The sequence below is a fragment of the Citrus clementina genome, unplaced genomic scaffold (assembly GCF_000493195.1).
Source record: "Citrus clementina cultivar Clemenules unplaced genomic scaffold, Citrus_clementina_v1.0 scaffold_3, whole genome shotgun sequence".
NCBI classification, from domain to species: Eukaryota; Viridiplantae; Streptophyta; class Magnoliopsida; order Sapindales; family Rutaceae; genus Citrus; species Citrus x clementina.
This window is the reverse complement of record NW_006262339.1, coordinates 37,126,223-37,144,282: the sequence shown is the minus strand read 5'-3', so window position 1 is coordinate 37,144,282 and position 18,060 is coordinate 37,126,223. Positions and strand designations below refer to the sequence as shown.

Sequence of the window (18,060 nt, the reverse complement as noted above, 5' to 3'; positions counted from 1 at the left end):
ATAGCCAGACTGATATTGGCTCTGACTGTTGCCGCGCTATTGATATCATCACCCGTAATTGCTGGCCTGCAATGCTCACCTCTCTTGGATTCACTGCTGAAGAAGGGAACATATTGAGAGGCTACTGTGATGCATCTTCTGCTCTTTCTCCAGGTGGCCTCGCGATGATATATTAACATCAGGTTTCTAAGGTTTTGGCTTAGACAATGTGCATCTATGGCACTTCTATTTCCATAATGTTAATTTAGCTAATGCAATTTTAAATAATTAAAAAAGCATTTTTAGTTTTAGCTTTGCTTTATTTTTATTTTTATTTTTATTTTTTTGGAAGTCTTGCCTCTTAATTGAATAGAATAGATCCTTAAAAGTAGAATAACAAAAAAAAAAGATAATACTAAATTTTTTTCCACTTTTTCCTAGTGGACACGGCTACCATGTAGGGCCTAAAATCCCCTGTATGGTGCAGGGGCTGCCATTGAGCCATTGGATTCAGTTTATTTGAATCCAACGGTTGGGGTTTTAATTTGAAAGAAAAGAGAAAAAACGTGAATAAAAGCAAAAAAAGAAGGGCAACCGGAAGAAAAGCATTTTCATCTCCCTCTCTTTCTCCCCCACCCCCTTTTCTCCCCCCCCCCCCCCCCGAGAACATTGAACCAGAAAATCCTCATCTTTTTCCCTCTCCATCCCCACATTCTTCCTCGCTCTTGCTCTTGCTCACTCTCGCGCTCCTGCTCACGCTCATGTTCCCGCTCCCGCTCCCGCTAAAAATGGAGAGAGAAAAGTTCGGTTAAACCCTAGGATGAATTTGAGATCTAGAGTTTTGGATGTTAAAAATGGATTTTACGGATGATTTTGAGTAAATGAAGTGATGGGGAATGATTTTTGAGACTCAATTTGATGCCAAAAAGGAAGAAAATGATGGATTTTGGAGTGAGATTGAGTGAGGAGTAAACAGTTTTTAGAGAGAGAGGGAGATCCGGAATGCCGAATGAGAGGAAGAAGATGAATAGTAGAAATAGGTCCTGAAACCGGCTAGCCGGTTGTGACTAGAAGCTTACAAGCCGTAAACGGCTTGCCGGTTTTACTTGAACCGGAAATCCGGTTATGTTCCAGCAAGTCCTCCAAACAAAGCAACTATTTAACAATTTTTTTAGTAAATATTAAAAATTAATGATTAAATTTATAAAATTTGTATTATAATTATGATAAAATAAATTTATAAAATTTAATATTGTATGTAAATAATAAATTTAGATTATAATTAATATTATAATTTTTAATATAAATTAATAAATTATTATTCAATAATATTAAATTATATTTTAATTTACAATATATTATTATTTTTATATTTTAATATATTAATAAATTTATAATTTAATATAAATAATTATAAATATTTAAATTTGCATAAATTTAAATAATATTAATTCTAAAATTAATATTAATGTAAATAATATTATAATATTAATATATTATTTTTATATGAATCATTAATAAATAAAATAATATTATCATATAATTTATTTTTATATTTTATTCATTATATTAGTATTTAATAATAAAATAATTTATTTTTATAAAATAAATTTGCCTCAATTGAGGCATTAACTGTTGCCTCAATTATAATGCAAATTTTACCAATGCATTATAATGCAGTATAATGAGGTCTCAAATTTTACCAAACAACTTCTTGGTAATAAATTAATGTGAATAGTGGTATAATACCACACAATCCCATGCACCAAACACGCCCTTAATGCATGAAATATAAAATCATAAAATTACAAGCATATCAAACTATCTAATTCATGAAGCATAAATTCATATAATAACAAACATATCAAGCCATGTAATAAAACATAAATCAAGATGCAACATTCATCATTCCAACAAACATGAAACATCGTACTTAAAATATGCAACAACGAACATAAAATATGAGTACCTCGGTAACAGTGAACATACAACGTCAAACATGAAACGTAGAACAACAAACATGAAACGTGGAACGTAAACATGAAACGGGGGCAAAAAAGAAAAAAATTGGGGTATTTGAAAAATTATTACATGAAACATTAAACAACAAATATGAAACATCTTACTTAAAATATGCAACAACGAACATAAAATATGAGTACATCGGTAACAGTGAACATACAACGTCAAACATGAAACGTAGAACAGAAAACATGAAACGTGGAACGTAAACATGAAACGGGGGCAAAAAAGAAAAAATTTGGGGTATTTGAAAATTATTACATGAAACATTAAACAACAAACATGAAACATCTTACTTAAATTTTGCAACCGCGAACATAAAATATGACTACGTCTGTAACAGTAAACTTACAACATCAAACATGAAACCTAGAACAGCAAACATGAAACGTGGAACGTAAACATGAAATGGGGGCAAAAAAGAAAAAATTTGGGGTATTTGAAAAATTATTACATGAAACATTAAACAACAAACATGAAACATCTTACTTAAATTTTGCAACCGCGAACATAAAATATGACTACGTTTGTAACAGTAAACTTACAACATCAAACATGAAACGTAGAACAACAAACATGAAACGTAGAACGTAAACATGAAACGGGGGCAAGAAAGAAAAATTTTGGGGTATTTGAAAAATTATTACATGAAATATTGAACAACAAACATGAAACATCTTACTTAAAATATGCAACAGCGAACATAAAATATGAGTACCTCGGTAACAGTGAACATACAACGTCAAACATGAAACGTAGAACAGCAAACATAAAACGTAGAACGTAAACATGAAACGGGGGCAAGAAAGAAATTTTTTGGGGTATTTGAAAAATTATTACATGAAACATAAAACATAAAATATGAAACTTGAAACGTTAAATATGAGACATATTTCATAAAAAATAAATTAAACTTTTGTCCTTATGTTTAATAAAAAATATTTTTTTCTATTTTTACTTTACTTATCCTTTTTTATTTATTATTTTTTTTAAATTTATTTATTTTTTATATTTTATATTTTAATTTATTTTTTAAAAAAATACATATTAATGGCAGCAACCGGCTGGAAAACCGATTGTTGCCAGTCATAAAAGTTGTTTGGCTGCCAAATGGCAGCCAAACAACTAGGGGGTCAACAAATTGACCCCCTCTATGATACAGGGACTTTGAGTCCCTGCATAGTAGCCGTGTCCTTTCCTAGTATAAAATAAAGGAGAGCTGGGTCGGGTCCGAATCCCAAACGGGAAAGGAAATTTAAGTTGCTCAAGGAAAATTGAAGTTTGTTGTTAATTTACCACATGGCACATAGCTAGGGATGACAAAATAACCCGGACCCGGATAATCAGGGCCGGGTTGAACCCATACCGGAATGTAAAAAAATTCGGGTCCGGAATAAATTTTAATAACCCGGATATATCGGGGTCCGGGTCCGGGTTTAGGTTATCCCGGACATCCAGAACCCGGACCCAGATATTTAATTTTAATATTATTTTTTAATTAATTTTATTGATTAATCTAGATGTGTTATTACTTGGAAATGTATTAATTTTTTATTTTTAAAATTTTAGAAATTGATATTGATTCATTGATCCAGGTTCAAAACCCGGAATCTGGAAACCCAGATTTTTCCAGGTTGAACCCGGACTCGGACTCGGGTGAAAAAATCCGGGTTAAAATCCGGGTCCGAAAAAGGAAAATAGTATCCGGGTTCGGATCCGGAAAGGCTAAACACGGACCCGGACCCGAATTTTGCCATCCCTACACATAGCCCATGTTAATTTACCACATGGCACATAGCCCATGTTAAGTATAAATTTTTAAAATGTTTATTGAAGAAAATATAAATTTTGAGTATTTTGAACAACAATACCCTTAAGTATGACGGCATATCTATTGACATTGACTTAAGAGTACTGTTATTTAGTATACTCCTTTTTGGCTAGTAAATTAGGAGGAATTAGGCTGTTAGATTTTTTTTGTTTTTATTTTTTTGGGTAAATTTACCTTTAGTTATATATGTTTTAAATATATTACATCACAAATTTGATTTAATTTTTATTATTAAGAAATTTTTCTCACAAATGAATAAGTACTCAAACCACCCCCCAAAAAACAAATACTCAAACCTATTCCCATGTTTATGATGATAAAGTTGATTTCACATCTAAAAAGAGGACTCGCCTATCGTGCAACAGTGGCATGGTGCCACTGCTTTTGTCTTTTTTGTGTAAAATTTCATGAAGCCCTTTCACTTATTCTTATTTGAACTTTGCTTCAAAAATATTAAGTTCATTTCTCCCAAACCCGTGAATCCTTCAACGGCCGATCAACGGCAAATCGGCTCCTCCGGTGGCTGTGGTTGGTCAGAAAAGACAGAGGGAATTGTGGAGAACAAAACTCAAGTGGTGGCGTCACCGGAAACTGGAGAAACAACGGCGAATTGAAGCGGGGATTCTGTGACTTTTCACGGCTTCGATCGACAGCTTTCCGAATGCTTTACGGCGACAAGGATGACATGGAGATGACCGGCGTCACACGAGCTTCCGATCGGTACCAACCTTGGCCGGTGGAGTTGCCGGAAACGGAAACAAAATCCGGGTCGGGTTCGCGGGTCGGGTTGACCCGGTTATTTTTGTGACAAGGATGGCGTGGAGATGACCGGCGTTGCATGATCTTCCGATCGGTACCAACCTTGGCCGGTGGCGTGGACGGAAATGGAAACGAAATTCGGGTCGGGTTCGCGGGTATTTGTGATAAAGAGAGGGGTATTGTGATAAAGGTGTAATATAGAAGAAAAATGTATAAATAACAAATAGTATAAGGTGCTAATTATAATGTTTATATGGATGTAATAGAAATTAATTTAATATTTATGAGGTAAAGTTTAAATAAAAATGAATGAAAGGGGTTCAATGAAAATTTACAACATAGGTGGCACAAAATAAAAAATCAGTGGTACGGATACCACGGTGGTACCGTAGTTGGTTCCCTAAAAAGAATGAAAAGACAGTAGAATTTACTACCGGTGACAAGGTAGGACCTATATGAAACAAATAAAAAACTGACTTATTCAAAAAAATATCTTGGCACAAAAGGGAGCCATATGATAAAGAAAGTAGGATATTTTATGAGCTGAAAGGTAAGTCACGTGATAATATAATCCACACGTGCACAACAGAATCCACACAAAAATTGTAGAAACAGGGAGGATTTTTTCAGAGAGCGGGCCACTTCGGAGTAAAATGGGATTATCAGCTTCAAAGCAAGTCAACTCATCTCTCTCGAACTCGAACGAGTTCAACTCAGCATGCGACTCGGCCTACTCTCACTGCCTCTCACTGACTCAACACGCCTTCGAGGGCGTCCTCCCTTACCAGCTCTTAACCGCCTCAAATCACATCCACCACGCGCTCCTCTCTATTCCCCACCCGCCTCCCCTCGTCGTCAAGTGGGTCCCGCACCCTCCCAGTCAAGCCCAGGTCGACTCGGCCTTCAAACGAGTATCTCGGTGCCATAGCCGCCGGTCCAAAGAAGAAGAAGAAGAAGAAGAGAAAGAGGAGAAACCGGAAGTCATCGGGTCGAACCGGTTCAAGGAATGGGCCGTGGTGCTTTACGCGAGTGCTGTTGTGGGTAACGCTGGGAAAGCTTTACTGAGTCGGGTTCCGATTGGAGTCGCCGGAATCGCTGGAATCGGAGCCGTGACCGGGTCCGGGAAAGATCTTGTTGGCGCCGCGATTGGAGTCTACGCGCTTGGTGTTGCCACGTCCATTTACCTTAGCTTGTCTGGTTAGTTGATTCAAGTTCAACAGTCAAATTATTGTAATTATTATTTCTCCTTTTTTTTTTTTTTTGTATGTAATAGCTAAATATTTCAATGTCAATAAAATATTTTTATATTTGTAATTTGGTCATGTGGGATGTTAGTGAAGCTGTGACAGAGTGAATGTGTATTTGGAAGTGCATTTTGTTTAATGGAGAAGAAGAGCACTTAGGAAGTACTTCAATGGCTTGTTTGGATGAATGGATGCTTCTGGTTAAATTGAACCAAATATGAGCAATGATCATGATAATCGTTTTCTAAGCGATTGTTTCATTATTTGTTCACATGTCATGTGATTTTCAATGGGAGAAATTGGTATGTCTAGTGACATATATTTATAATTCTTAGTGGCGAAGAATGTTTGTGTAATAGCTAGTAGGAAATAAAAATTATTGTCAACATTCGTATATTTACACCAAGCACATTCGTATATTTTACGTTAGCACAGCGAAACTGCGAAAGCCCTTGCAAGTTACAACCCGTTTGGAAGCGGTAGTGGGGGGTCTTTGATAGCTGTGATTTTTTTTTTTACACAAAAAATTATATTAAATTACTGTAGTGTAAAAAAGTGGCAGCACCTTATTACCAATTTACCATCCAGGACCTTGAAACAAATCAAGAAGACTCGGGCCCGGGTTTTACCCGGCCGCCCTTTAAAACTGTACACCCGCGCCGGGAACCTGGTTCAATGGTTTTGTAATTTTTCAAACCATTACAGAAAACTCATTAAAAAAAAACAAATTAAGATAATGTTATTTTAACCGCATTGTTATTTATTAAATTAAATTAACAGGTATTAATTAGAAACAAATATGAAAAAATCAATTAAAAATTAACCAAAATACTTTCCCTCTCAAAACTAAAAGCCAGCCCACGGGCTATCCCGCCGCTCTTCTTCCTCTTCTCTCAAATTTGGAACTTGCTGCCGCCGCCGCCGTTTGAAAGCTAATCCCACCAAAGTCGAAGCTCGTTACTGCTGAACGGCTGCATTGCTTTGCCGCTGCCACTAAGGCAGTGCTTCTGTTGAAGGTAAACTTTTGACGGCTTTCTTTTTTCTTTTTTCTTTTAACTATTGTAAAGGGATTGTGTTGTGTAATTAGTAGAGGTGTTTGAAAATGCAATAATTGGAGTTGATTTAGATAATTTAGCCCATTAATTTACCATTATCAGTTTAAGTTGCCTGCATTGCTGCTGCTACTTCCTCTTTGTTTCTTTAATTTTTGTCTTTGAACAACCTCATTTCACTTCCACGCTTTGATTAATTCAACAAAGTTTTTAAGTTGGAGAGAAACTGGAATTAGAGGTTTAATTTTACTGGTAGTGTAATGTGTGTGAGAAGCTCAGGTTTTTTTTTTCCCCTTCCCTTCAGTGGCAGAACTGAGACAATAAATGGATCTGAGATTGGCAAATATGTGGCGGTTAACTATGAATGAGAAGAAATTCATAAAGACTGCACTGACTTCTGGTATCAGAATTGATGGTCGCAACCCTTATGAATACCGTAAACTATCAATCAAGTTTGGCAGGCAAGTATCCGCTTTCTCCTACATAGAGGAGAGAGACACGCACATACATGTACACAAGTGGGTTTCTTGGTTTAGGTGATTATATGTTGTAATTGCTTTTGTTTTGAATATCTTCTTTTGCTTACAGTCGAGCCTTGCCCTGCTGCAACCCCACTTAGTTTCTAGGTTATACTGCGAGTTTATGTCCTTACATAATATTTTGAAGTTTAAATTTTTACTCCAATTTGGGTAATTACTGTTTTTCAAATGCCAGTTCTCTAATCTCCAACTGTTTCCATTTTTTGTATATTTGATTGATGCCTTTTGTACTGAAGGCACTTGCATTTTCATTTTCTACTCGGATTCTTGTTATTGCTTGTGGAAGGATATGCTCGTAGGAATTTAATGGTTATTTGTTTATTATCTTTAGTTATGCATAGAGGATAGCTTCAGTTTCTTTGTGTTATTGCAATGTTTCTGTTTTATTAGTTCGGTAATAGACATTTGGATGTCTATTTTCCTTTTGAGTTGATGGTGTGATGTACATGCAGGGAAGATGGTTCATCAGAAGTTCAGCTAGGTCAGACTCATGTAATGGGTTTTGTAACTGGACAACTGGTTCAACCTTATCGAGATCAAGCTAATGAAGGGACATTGTCAATCTACACTGAATTCTCTCTAATGGCTAATCCTTCATTTGAGCCGGGCCGTCTTGGTGAATTTGCAGTGGAGTTGGGACGGATAGTAGATCGTGGTCTGAGGTGACAATTTTTATGTGTTTCAAAAATCTTCTATTGTCAATGTTGTTATTATGATCATTTTACAAAGCTTTGGCTTCATTAACTTTTACTTTTCAAATAGAGTTTTATGTTTGTCACCTTTTGGATCATTCAGAAGGTTTGAAACTCATATGATATATAATTGTTCTATGAATTTGAGCATTACACAATAATCATGCTATATTTCTCTTTCCAATTTTATATCCAAGAATTATTCATAATTATTAAAAACACAAAAGTTTCCTGAAATTTTGGGATACCTTGATGGGGGCATCTTAGTAAGATTGGAAATTCATGTGAAACCTATCTTTTATTAGCCCTTTAGAGGAAAACCCAGTTATACATAGCGGATATGCATTCAAATGACATTTTGAAGGTTTTAACTTGGAGGAATCTTGCAGGGAAAGCAGGGCAGTGGATACAGAATCGCTTTGTGTTCTAGCTGGGAAGTTAGTGTGGGCTATACTTATTGATCTCCACATTCTAGATAATGGAGGGTGAGTAACCATATACATGTGTGTATGCATTGTTTGTTTTAGTTAATCAATGCTAAATGTCACGATCTGTAAGTAAATATTTCATCATTGTGCGGGAGCAGAAATCTTGTTGATGCTGCCAATATTGCTGCTTTGGCTGCTCTTCTGACGTATAGGAGGCCTGAATGCTCACTAGGAGGAGAAGATGGTTTGGAAGTGTAGAATCACTGTACATATTAGCATTTAGATTTTATTTATTTATTATTTTATTACCTAATAAGGAGATTTAGTTGTTGACTAATTCTAATTTTAGGTAGTCTCCTAATTTAGTGGGATTCCTGATTTGAAGGAATTTACTTCTGATTTAGTGAGCTAGAATACCGGCCACCTTAATATATATGTATCCTCATGTAGTTCATTGGTATACAAGTAATGAGAATAACTCTTTTTCTCTGAAATTAACTTGGTATCAGAGCCTCATACGATCCTCCTCTGAAAACCTAATCTTGTGAATTTCATTCCCTATTCTCATTCCAATCAATACCCTACAGATCTTCTATCCTTCAAGCCTTCATCTGCAAAATTTTTTTTTCTCGATTCCTCTGAACCAAAACATGACAAAAATAGGAGCAGCGTTGCAAACCTCCTCCTCTGAGATCACGTCTAAATCAGATTCAACCCCGATGACAGCCACCCATGGTAACTCCGAATCTAGATCCATTCTCATTACCAGCCATAAATTAAATGGACAGAACTACCTCCAATGGTCCCAATCTGTGTTAATGTTTATTTCCGGGAAAGGTAAAGATGAATATCTCACCGGTGAGATTGAAATTCCTGAGAAAGGAGATCCAAAATACAGGCTGTGGAAGAGTGACAACAACATGATTATGTCATAGCTGATAAATTCCATGAACAATGATATAGGTGAAAACTTTCTTCTTTATGGAACAGCGAAGGAAATATGGGACGCAGCAAAGGAGACATACTCAAGTTCTGAAAACACAGCAGAACTATTCCAAATTGAGACTATCTTACACGATTTCCGTCAAGAGAATCTCTCTGTCACACAGTATTTCAACACTCTAACAAGGCATTGGCAGCAACTTGATATGTTTGATACTCATACATGGAAGTGTGCAGATGATGCAGTCACTTACAAAAAATTTGTGGAGCAAAAAAGGATCTTCAAATTCCTGTTAGGATTAAACAAGGAGTTGGATGAAGTAAGGGGATGAATTATGGGGACTAAACCACTGCCCAGCATTAGAAACGTGTTCTCTGAGGTTAGGCGTGAAGAAAGTAGGCGCAAGGTGATGATGGGATCTCAAGAAGTTACAACTAATCTGTCACTACTTGATAGTTCTGCGCTTGCTGTCCGAGGAACCAACACTAGCTCCAATGACAACCGTCAACAACGAGGAAGGCCCTGGTGCGACCACTGCCGCAAGTCTGGACACTGGAAGGAAAGTTGCTGGAAACTTCACGGGAAACCAGCTGATTGGAAGCCAAACAAGCCTAACCGTGATAAAGAAAGCCGTGCTAATGCAGCTTCATCAACGGAGGAGAAAACTTCAAGTGAAACAAGTGGATTCAGCAAAGAACAAATGGAAATTCTGCAGAAAATGATCTGCCATAGTCTTTCGCAATCTACTAGCCAACTTCAAGCAACCAGTATGAAGGCACAGCGAAGTAGTTTTCTTGTTGCTCTTAATACTAGCAGTGACCAAGGTGAATCATGGATTGTAGACTCTGGCGCATCCGACCATATGACAGGGGATGCAACACTCTTGCACAATTACTGTCCTCAAACGGGTAATTCTTTTGTTCGTATAGCAGATGGTTCCCTCTCCATGGTCTTGGGAATAGGATCTGCTCATCTAACAGAAGATATAATTCTCACCCATGTTCTTCACGTTCAAAATCTGGACTGTAATTTACTTTCAGTTAGAAAATTTAGCCAAGATCTTAATTGTGTTGCTAAATTTTTCCCACGCTTGTGTGAATTTCAGGGAATGGAATCGGGGAAGACGATTGGCAGTGCTGAGTTGGTGTCAGGTCTCTACCTATTTAGAGCCAATAATCCTCCAAGTAGACAAACTGGTAACTCAAGTTGCAACATGTCCACTAGTGTATCAAAGAGTCTATCGTCACTTCATTCTTCTATTTTCAATTCTAGTGTCAATAATGTGGATGAAATCATGCTGTGGCACTTTCGCCTCGGCCATCCCAACTTTGTGTATCTAGGAAAAATATTTCCTAAACTGTTCATCAATAAAAAACCAAATTTATTTCATTGTGAAATATGTCAATTTGCTAAACATACACGTGCAAATTTTCCTCCAATTCCTCACTTACCTACCTGTCCATTCACCATGATTCACAGTGATGTATGGGGTGCATCAAGAATTAAAAGCCTCACAGGGGCTCACTGGTTTGTGTCTTTTGTGGATGATCACACTCGTCTGACTTGGATATTTCTCATGAAAGAAAAATCTGAAGTTACCCATATCTTCTAGAAATTTCATATGATGGTCCAAAATCAGTTCAATGCTCAAATCCAAGTCTTTAAAACCGACAATGCTAGAGAATACTTCAAGTCCCATCTTGAGTCATATCTTTCACATCATGGCATAATACATACCAGCTCATGTGTAGATACCCCTCAGCAGAACGGAGTGGCTGAAAGAAAAAATCGCCACCTTCTGGAGGTAGCTCGAGCACTCTTATTTACATCCAATATGCCGAAGTATTTCTGGGGTGAGGCAGTCCTTACTGCGGCTTACCTAATCAATCGGATGCCTTCTAGAATTCATAAATTTCAAAGTCCTCATCAAGTTCTCCTCAAAACCTATCCTCACACCAAATTTATCTCCTCAGATGTTCCTATAAGAGTTTTTGGGTGCTCAGCCTTTGTTCATAATCATTCCCCAGATAGATCCAAATTAGATCCTAAATCCATCAAATGTGTCTTCCTAGGTTATTCATCAAACCAAAAGGGTTACAGATGCTACTCTCCCATTACCAAAAGGGTCTACAATTCAATGGATGTCACTTTCTTTGAACATGAACCTTATTACCCAAAATCTGACATTCAAGGGGAGAATGTAAGAGAATCTCAATTTTGGGATGAACTTCTCATCAAAGAATCCTCTGAAATTCAGCATGCATCTCCACCTCTTGTCCTTCTTCCCCCGGATTCAAACTACACACCAAGCCCCAACCTTGAAATTCCATTGTCTAACAGTCCATCATCCTCAAAACATAGGTCTACACAACTTGAATCTTCCCAGCTCCGTGTCTATACTAGGAGGAAAAATGAAAACAAAGAGAGTGAGAACCTTGCACCTCTCATGCAATGCCATGACTCCAACCCGAATTCTAATCCTGCTCAAGTTCACTCAAGTGAGGCCAATCATTCTCCTGAGTTAATTGTGCCGGTGATTGATGATGCTGATGTTCCTATTGCTCTAAGGAAGGGTGTAAGATCCTGTACCAGTCATCCGATTAGAAATTTTGTGAGCTATAACTCTCTTTCTCCAGCATACAGGGCATTCATTACTTCCCTTGACAATGTACAAATTCCAAGAACCATTCATGAGGCTCTTAAACATCCAGGATGGCAGAAAGCTGTACAGGATGAGGTCACTGCACTTGAAAAGAATGGAACATGGATAATCACAGATCTACCAGCTGGAAAAAGACCAGTAGGTTGCAGGTGGATATTTACCATAAAACACAAAGTAGATGGAAGCATTGAAAGACTCAAAGCTCGGTTAGTTGCTAAGGGATTTACACAATCTTATGGTATTGACTATCAAGAAACTTTTGCTCCAGTTGCCAAACTTAATACCATCCGAGTACTCCTTTCACTTGCTGCTAATTTTGATTGGTCATTACATCAACTAGACATTAAGAATGCTTTTCTAAATGGCGAACTTGAAGAAGAAGTCTATATGAAAGTGCCACCTGGAATAGAAAGTTCTCACACTAAAGGCAAGGTATGTAAACTGCTAAAGTCTCTCTATGGACTCAAGCAGTCCCCTCGTGCATGGTTTGGTAGGTTTGCCAAGTTTGTGACCAAATGTGGGTATAAACAGTGCCAATCAGATCATACATTGTTTGTTAAGCTCTCAACAGAGAAGAAAATTACAGTTTTGATCGTTTATGTTGATGATATCATTCTTACTGGTGATTTTGAGGAAGAATTACAGTTTTTGAAACAACGTTTAGCTCAGGAATTTGATATTAAGGACCTCGGTAATTTAAAGTACTTCCTTGGCATGGAGATAGCAAGGTCAAGAGAAGGCATTGCAGTGACCCAACGGAAATATGTATTGGATTTGTTGATGGAAACAGGAATGCTCGGCTGTAAACTAGCAGATACACCCATGGACTCAAGCAAAAAGTTTGGCACAGAATCAGAGAGTGTTCCTGTGGACAGGGGGAGATACCAGAGACTTGTTGGACGGCTAATCTATCTCTCTCATACACGCCCAGACATTGGATTTGCTGTCAGTTTAGTGAGTCAATTCATGAACAATCCAAGGGAAGAGCATATGGAGGCCGTGTATAGGATCCTAAGGTACCTTAAGTTGACACCTGGGAAGGGATTAATGTTCAGGAAAAACAACAAACGGGAGATTGATGTATACACTGATGCAGACCACGCAGGGAACATAATGGACAGGCGCTCTACTTCTGGCTATTGTTCATATGTTTGGTGAAATCTTGTTACATGGAGAAGTAAGAAACAGTCGGTTGTCTCTCGGAGCAGTGCAGAATCTGAGTTTAGATCATTGGCAATGGGTATTTGTGAAGGTATTTGGATTCGTCGATTACTTAGAGAGCTGGGAATGATAGATAAGCAACCTATCAAGCTATTCTGTGATAACCAGGCAGCAATCAGCATTGCTAAAAACCCAGTGCACCATGACAGGATGAAACATGTTGAGATTGATCGCCACTTCATCCTAGAGAAGATCGAAAATAGCACAGTCCATATTGTCTACATTCCTACTCAACATCAAACTGCAGACATCCTTACTAAAGCTCTTCCAAGAACTAGATTTGAAGAATTGAGTTGCAAGCTAGGCATGTACAATTTGTACAACCCAGCTTGAGGGGGAGTGTAGAATCACTGTACATATTAGCATTTAGATTTTATTTATTTATTATTTTATTACCTAATAAGGAGATTTAGTTGTTGACTAATTCTAATTTTAGTTAGTCTCCTAATTTAGTGGGATTCCTGATTTGAAGGAATTTACTTCTGATTTAGTGAGCTAGAATACCGGCCACCTTAATATATATGTATCCTCATGTAGTTCATTGGTATACAAGTAATGAGAATAACTCTTTTTCTCTGAAATTAACAGGAAGTGATAGTACATCCACCTGAGGTTAGTGTTAGAGTTTGCTGTTGATTAAATTTAAATGCATTTGTTGAACAACTGTATATAAGCTTAATTTGGACTTAAGGAATAAGGTTTGAGTCCCTCTGTATTTAATGTTTCTACAGTCTATATTTTTTTTCACTTTTGAACATTAGAAAACCTGATTGAGAGTTGAATTTTGAAGGAATTTATTTTGGATTGATATTATACCTTCAAAATAAGATGGAAGATACGAAATTTAGTGGATTATGAAATTTTTTGAGGAAGAATACTTACAGCAGCTGAAGATTATGTAGTAGTGAAGGATGACTTTTTCAATGTAACTAGAAAAGGAAATGGTAAAACAGGAATGGTTAGGGCAGATTACTCTCCTGACTAGTTTACCCTTTCCAAGATTCTGCTCTTTAATCTTTTTCTGGGATATTGTTGGACACGTCTTATTTTGGTCTAATCGTAAAATCTAAGTCGCGGTGAACTGTCCTTCATGTATTGATTTGCTCCTTTACATGGATATAGGAGTAATTATTTTGGATTCTCCATGTACGCTACTATGTCACTTTGCGCTGCCACTGGTTATTATTTCAGATGGCTGTTTCATTATGTATTATTATTTACTTGTTTATGAGTGCTTCTTTTTCACAGGAGAGAGAACCATTGCCGTTGATTATACATCATCTTCCTATTGCAGTGACTTTTGGATTTTTCAGTAGTGAGAGCTTGATTGTATGCTAACTTTAATCCTGTAAATCTTTTTTGTAATTTTCAAATATGCATTCTCATGCAGAGTGAAAGTTTGTTAATCAGCATGTCCTAATGTGAGAAAATGCTGCGTAGGTTATTGATCCAACCCACCATGAAGAAGCTGTAATGGCGGGAAGAATGACTGCTACACTTAACGCCTGCTACACTTAACGCAAATGGTGACGTTTGTGCTATTCAGAAACCTGGAGGAGAGGGAGTCCTGCAGAGTGTTATCATGCAATGTTTGAGGCTCTCTTCCAGGATGGCTGGTGATATGACAAAGAAGATAAAAGATGCTGTGAGTTTCTGCTTTTCAAAGTAGTTTTTTTTAAAAAGGTTTTATTCTTCCTATCCGTTGTAATATATGTATGAAATAGGCTCTTATTATTGCTGATTGCATCACTGCAATTAGGTTTGGAAGTGGTAACATGCTGAGTGTGTACGGTTTCAACTGTTCTTTTACCTCTAGATGTTAACACACCAACAATTTCTTGTTGAAAGTGATAGACAGGCAAACTTTGATCCTTATTTTGTTTCTGTTCTAATACATAGAGTGCCACATGCACAGAAGTTATGATATTCCATATAATGAGTCATCCCTTTGTAAATGTACTCGTACCTATTTTCATTGCAATATTCCTTATTTAGAAGTTGAATTGTTTGTCATTACTTAGTCCTTAATAATTAATTCTGCCTGATGATCAGCCTCAGCCATCCTTTTCTTTCTCTCCCTCGTGTTTTTAAACCTTGTTGCAGATTTTAAACAAGTCTAATCAAGTCACACTTATCTCTGGCAGCTTCCATAATTCTAGATTCAAGTTAAGCATTTCTTATGAAACTGTTAATTTTGGTCTACAATGGTACATGCAAGAAATTATTTAATGGTTACAAGGCCTTATTCATTGATGGTTGCTGCCCCTATTTGTTCCCCAAGTTATTTTTTGTTTTCTTTCTCTTCAAAAGGTCAAAATATGAGAGACATCTTCAGCATTTCATTTTAAGCCTTGTAGGAGTTCTGGTACAGGTGAGAGAGAACCTTGTGGAGAGAAATCAATTGCTTGAATCAGAATCAGCACAGGTAGTATATGTCTTGGTTGTCGAGTTGAAGAGTGGGGTAAAACAAGATTGGATTGCCGGAGAAACATTTTGTCTGCTTTCTGACTGCACTCTTAATATATAGCTGGAGTTAGTAAGCCTTTTTCCTGAGATAATGATTTTTTGTCATTAGCCTGCTGCTTTGAAAGTATAATTCTAAGAATGTTAGCCATACATTTGATCAGCTTTTTAAGGAAAGGAACTGAATCAGGGGGTCAAATGTTGATAATTTTGCATGTGTTTGGAAGCAAACAAGGCTAGTTTTAATGTGATTGTTTTCTTTAACTGGGGATCTTTTCCCAGATTTTATGATTTTAATTTTTTGTTTCTTTTCCAATATTTGTTTTTTGTACTAAAGTTTTGCGCATCAGAATTTCGCTTTTTTGCTCCCTGAAATTTTCTATGACATGTGTAGGTTGAAACTTGCAACACAGAAAGAGCATTACGTAAGATCAAGCGTCACCCTACTTCAATTATTTTGGATGGTAGTCCTAATTTGAAAGAAAAACAAAATGAACCGTCTGGCCAAAAGGGTGTGAGTGAGCTGTCATGGAACCATTTGGTGAAGCCAAGGCTGGCATCTGAGGAAAGTGCGGGTCCAAGTATGATGGTGCAGGTGAATCCAAATCATCTGAGCTCGGCAGAAGTAGCAGGAGAGATGGTGCAGCTGCTAATTTTGTTGGGGTGGCTGCAAGTAGGTATGGTGCTTGTTTTTCTAGGTTCCATACATTTGGGTAGGTGCTTTTTATGGAAGTACCCAGCTTTCTGTACAGAAGGAAAACTTCGAATTTGTGTAAAAAGTTTATTTTTATCAGTTCAAGGCCCACTTCTCTTCTTTATGCTTTAGGTTTCAAGTTCTTGTCTTAGATTTATCGCCATCTAGTAAAAATTTAAAATGAATAAGTGATTAGGAGGTTTTGCGATCAGCTGGTTGTAATTTAACAAATTATCATTTTTATGTTTGTGAAATAGCTAATCTCTTCTGAGTGTCAATCAGTTAAAAGTTCTTTTTCATGATTTTGTAGTGAAAACTATTACATTAATTATCTTCTTTCCCTTCGCATTTGTCTTCTAATATATGAACTGTAAAGGACCCTGTATTTTGCTTTTCATACTTGTTATTCATGTTATAGTATGATAAGTGAAGATTCTGGGTGCTCAACGCCTTCAAGTTTGAATATAACCTGAAGCTTTTGTGAGTTGAGATTTGGGAAAATGAAACTTCTCCAAATGAGTTGAGGTTGTGGAAAATGAAACTTCTCCAAAAGTGATATGTGCAATTTAGTTGATGCCATTCAACTCATTTCATTTAAAAATTTCATACTAAGTAGATCCTTTTAAGTGCCTCTAGCAGCATCGTAAACTTGTTTTAGTAGTTCTTTGTTCATGCTTATATCTAGAATTTAATTTGATGCTAGTGATTGTTGGGACAATTGTAGTCTTTACAGGACTTCTGAATTTGTTATGCACTTCTGTTGTTTTTGTAGTTTAATTTGAAATTCTTGAAGAGGTAACCCATGATTTTAATGTATTTCCATCCATTCACTGATTCTTTTTCTTTTAACCTGGTCCTTCTCCTCTAAGGGATCCTTGCTCCAAGGGTGTTGATTCAGATGTCCTAAAAGCTCCTCCAGCTTCACGAGGTACTTTGTGAAATTCCTCTTAGAGGCACGAAAATTTACATTGACATCTTGTTGCATATGTTTTGTAAACTTATATTATTTGAATTATATATTTCTCTACCATCTGTTAATTGGGTGGCTTGTGGGGTGGCAAATTTTGGGGAGGGGAGAAGCCATTTTGGCAGGTGGCCTATAATGCATATATAGAGTCTACTGAGTGAGCATTTACTGGGACACAGAAGATTCACTGAGAAACTGATCTGTGTGAAGCTTACAAATCGCGGGAACATTAACATCCAGGGAGAAAAAAGAAGACCTAGTAAGCGAAAGAAAGTCCAGTGAGTCAAAGTCAGAGGAACTACCTGAAGATGCTATTCCAGCATCTTCTGCAATGGATGTATCTGAAATGGAAGTGCATAAAGGTGGAGAGAAAACATTGATGGAGTCTGTGAAGACAAAGCACAAGAGAAAAAAGAGGGCATCATCTGCTGCCCATGCGAGCTAGATGAACTTTGGCCAGTGGAACCAATAGAAATATTCCCCCTGCCAGTTTTGTTATTCAGCTCATTCTTTCATAATTTTTTTCTTCATTTATCTTGGTATTTTTTCAAATGCTTCATCAAT

At 36.9% G+C, this 18,060-nt stretch overlaps 1 protein-coding gene and 1 pseudogene across 1 annotated transcript; both read left to right on the top strand.

Moving 5' to 3' along the window:
• Nucleotides 1–5,205: 5,205 nt before the first annotated feature.
• LOC18048965 lies at nucleotides 5,206–5,830 on the top strand. Its single transcript, XM_006442825.2, has one exon. The coding sequence runs from the start codon at nucleotides 5,245–5,247 to the stop codon at nucleotides 5,791–5,793; it is 549 nt and encodes a 182-aa protein (XP_006442888.1). The 5' UTR covers nucleotides 5,206–5,244; the 3' UTR covers nucleotides 5,794–5,830.
• Nucleotides 5,831–7,211: 1,381 nt separating this feature from the next.
• On the top strand, nucleotides 7,212–18,004 carry LOC18048964 (annotated as a pseudogene).
• Nucleotides 18,005–18,060: the final 56 nt, after the last annotated feature.

Excerpts from the sequence above, each read along its gene's own strand:
- LOC18048965 (XM_006442825.2), top strand. The coding sequence starts at position 5,245 with ATGGGATTATCAGCTTCAAAGCAAGTCAACTCATCTCTCTCGAACTCG.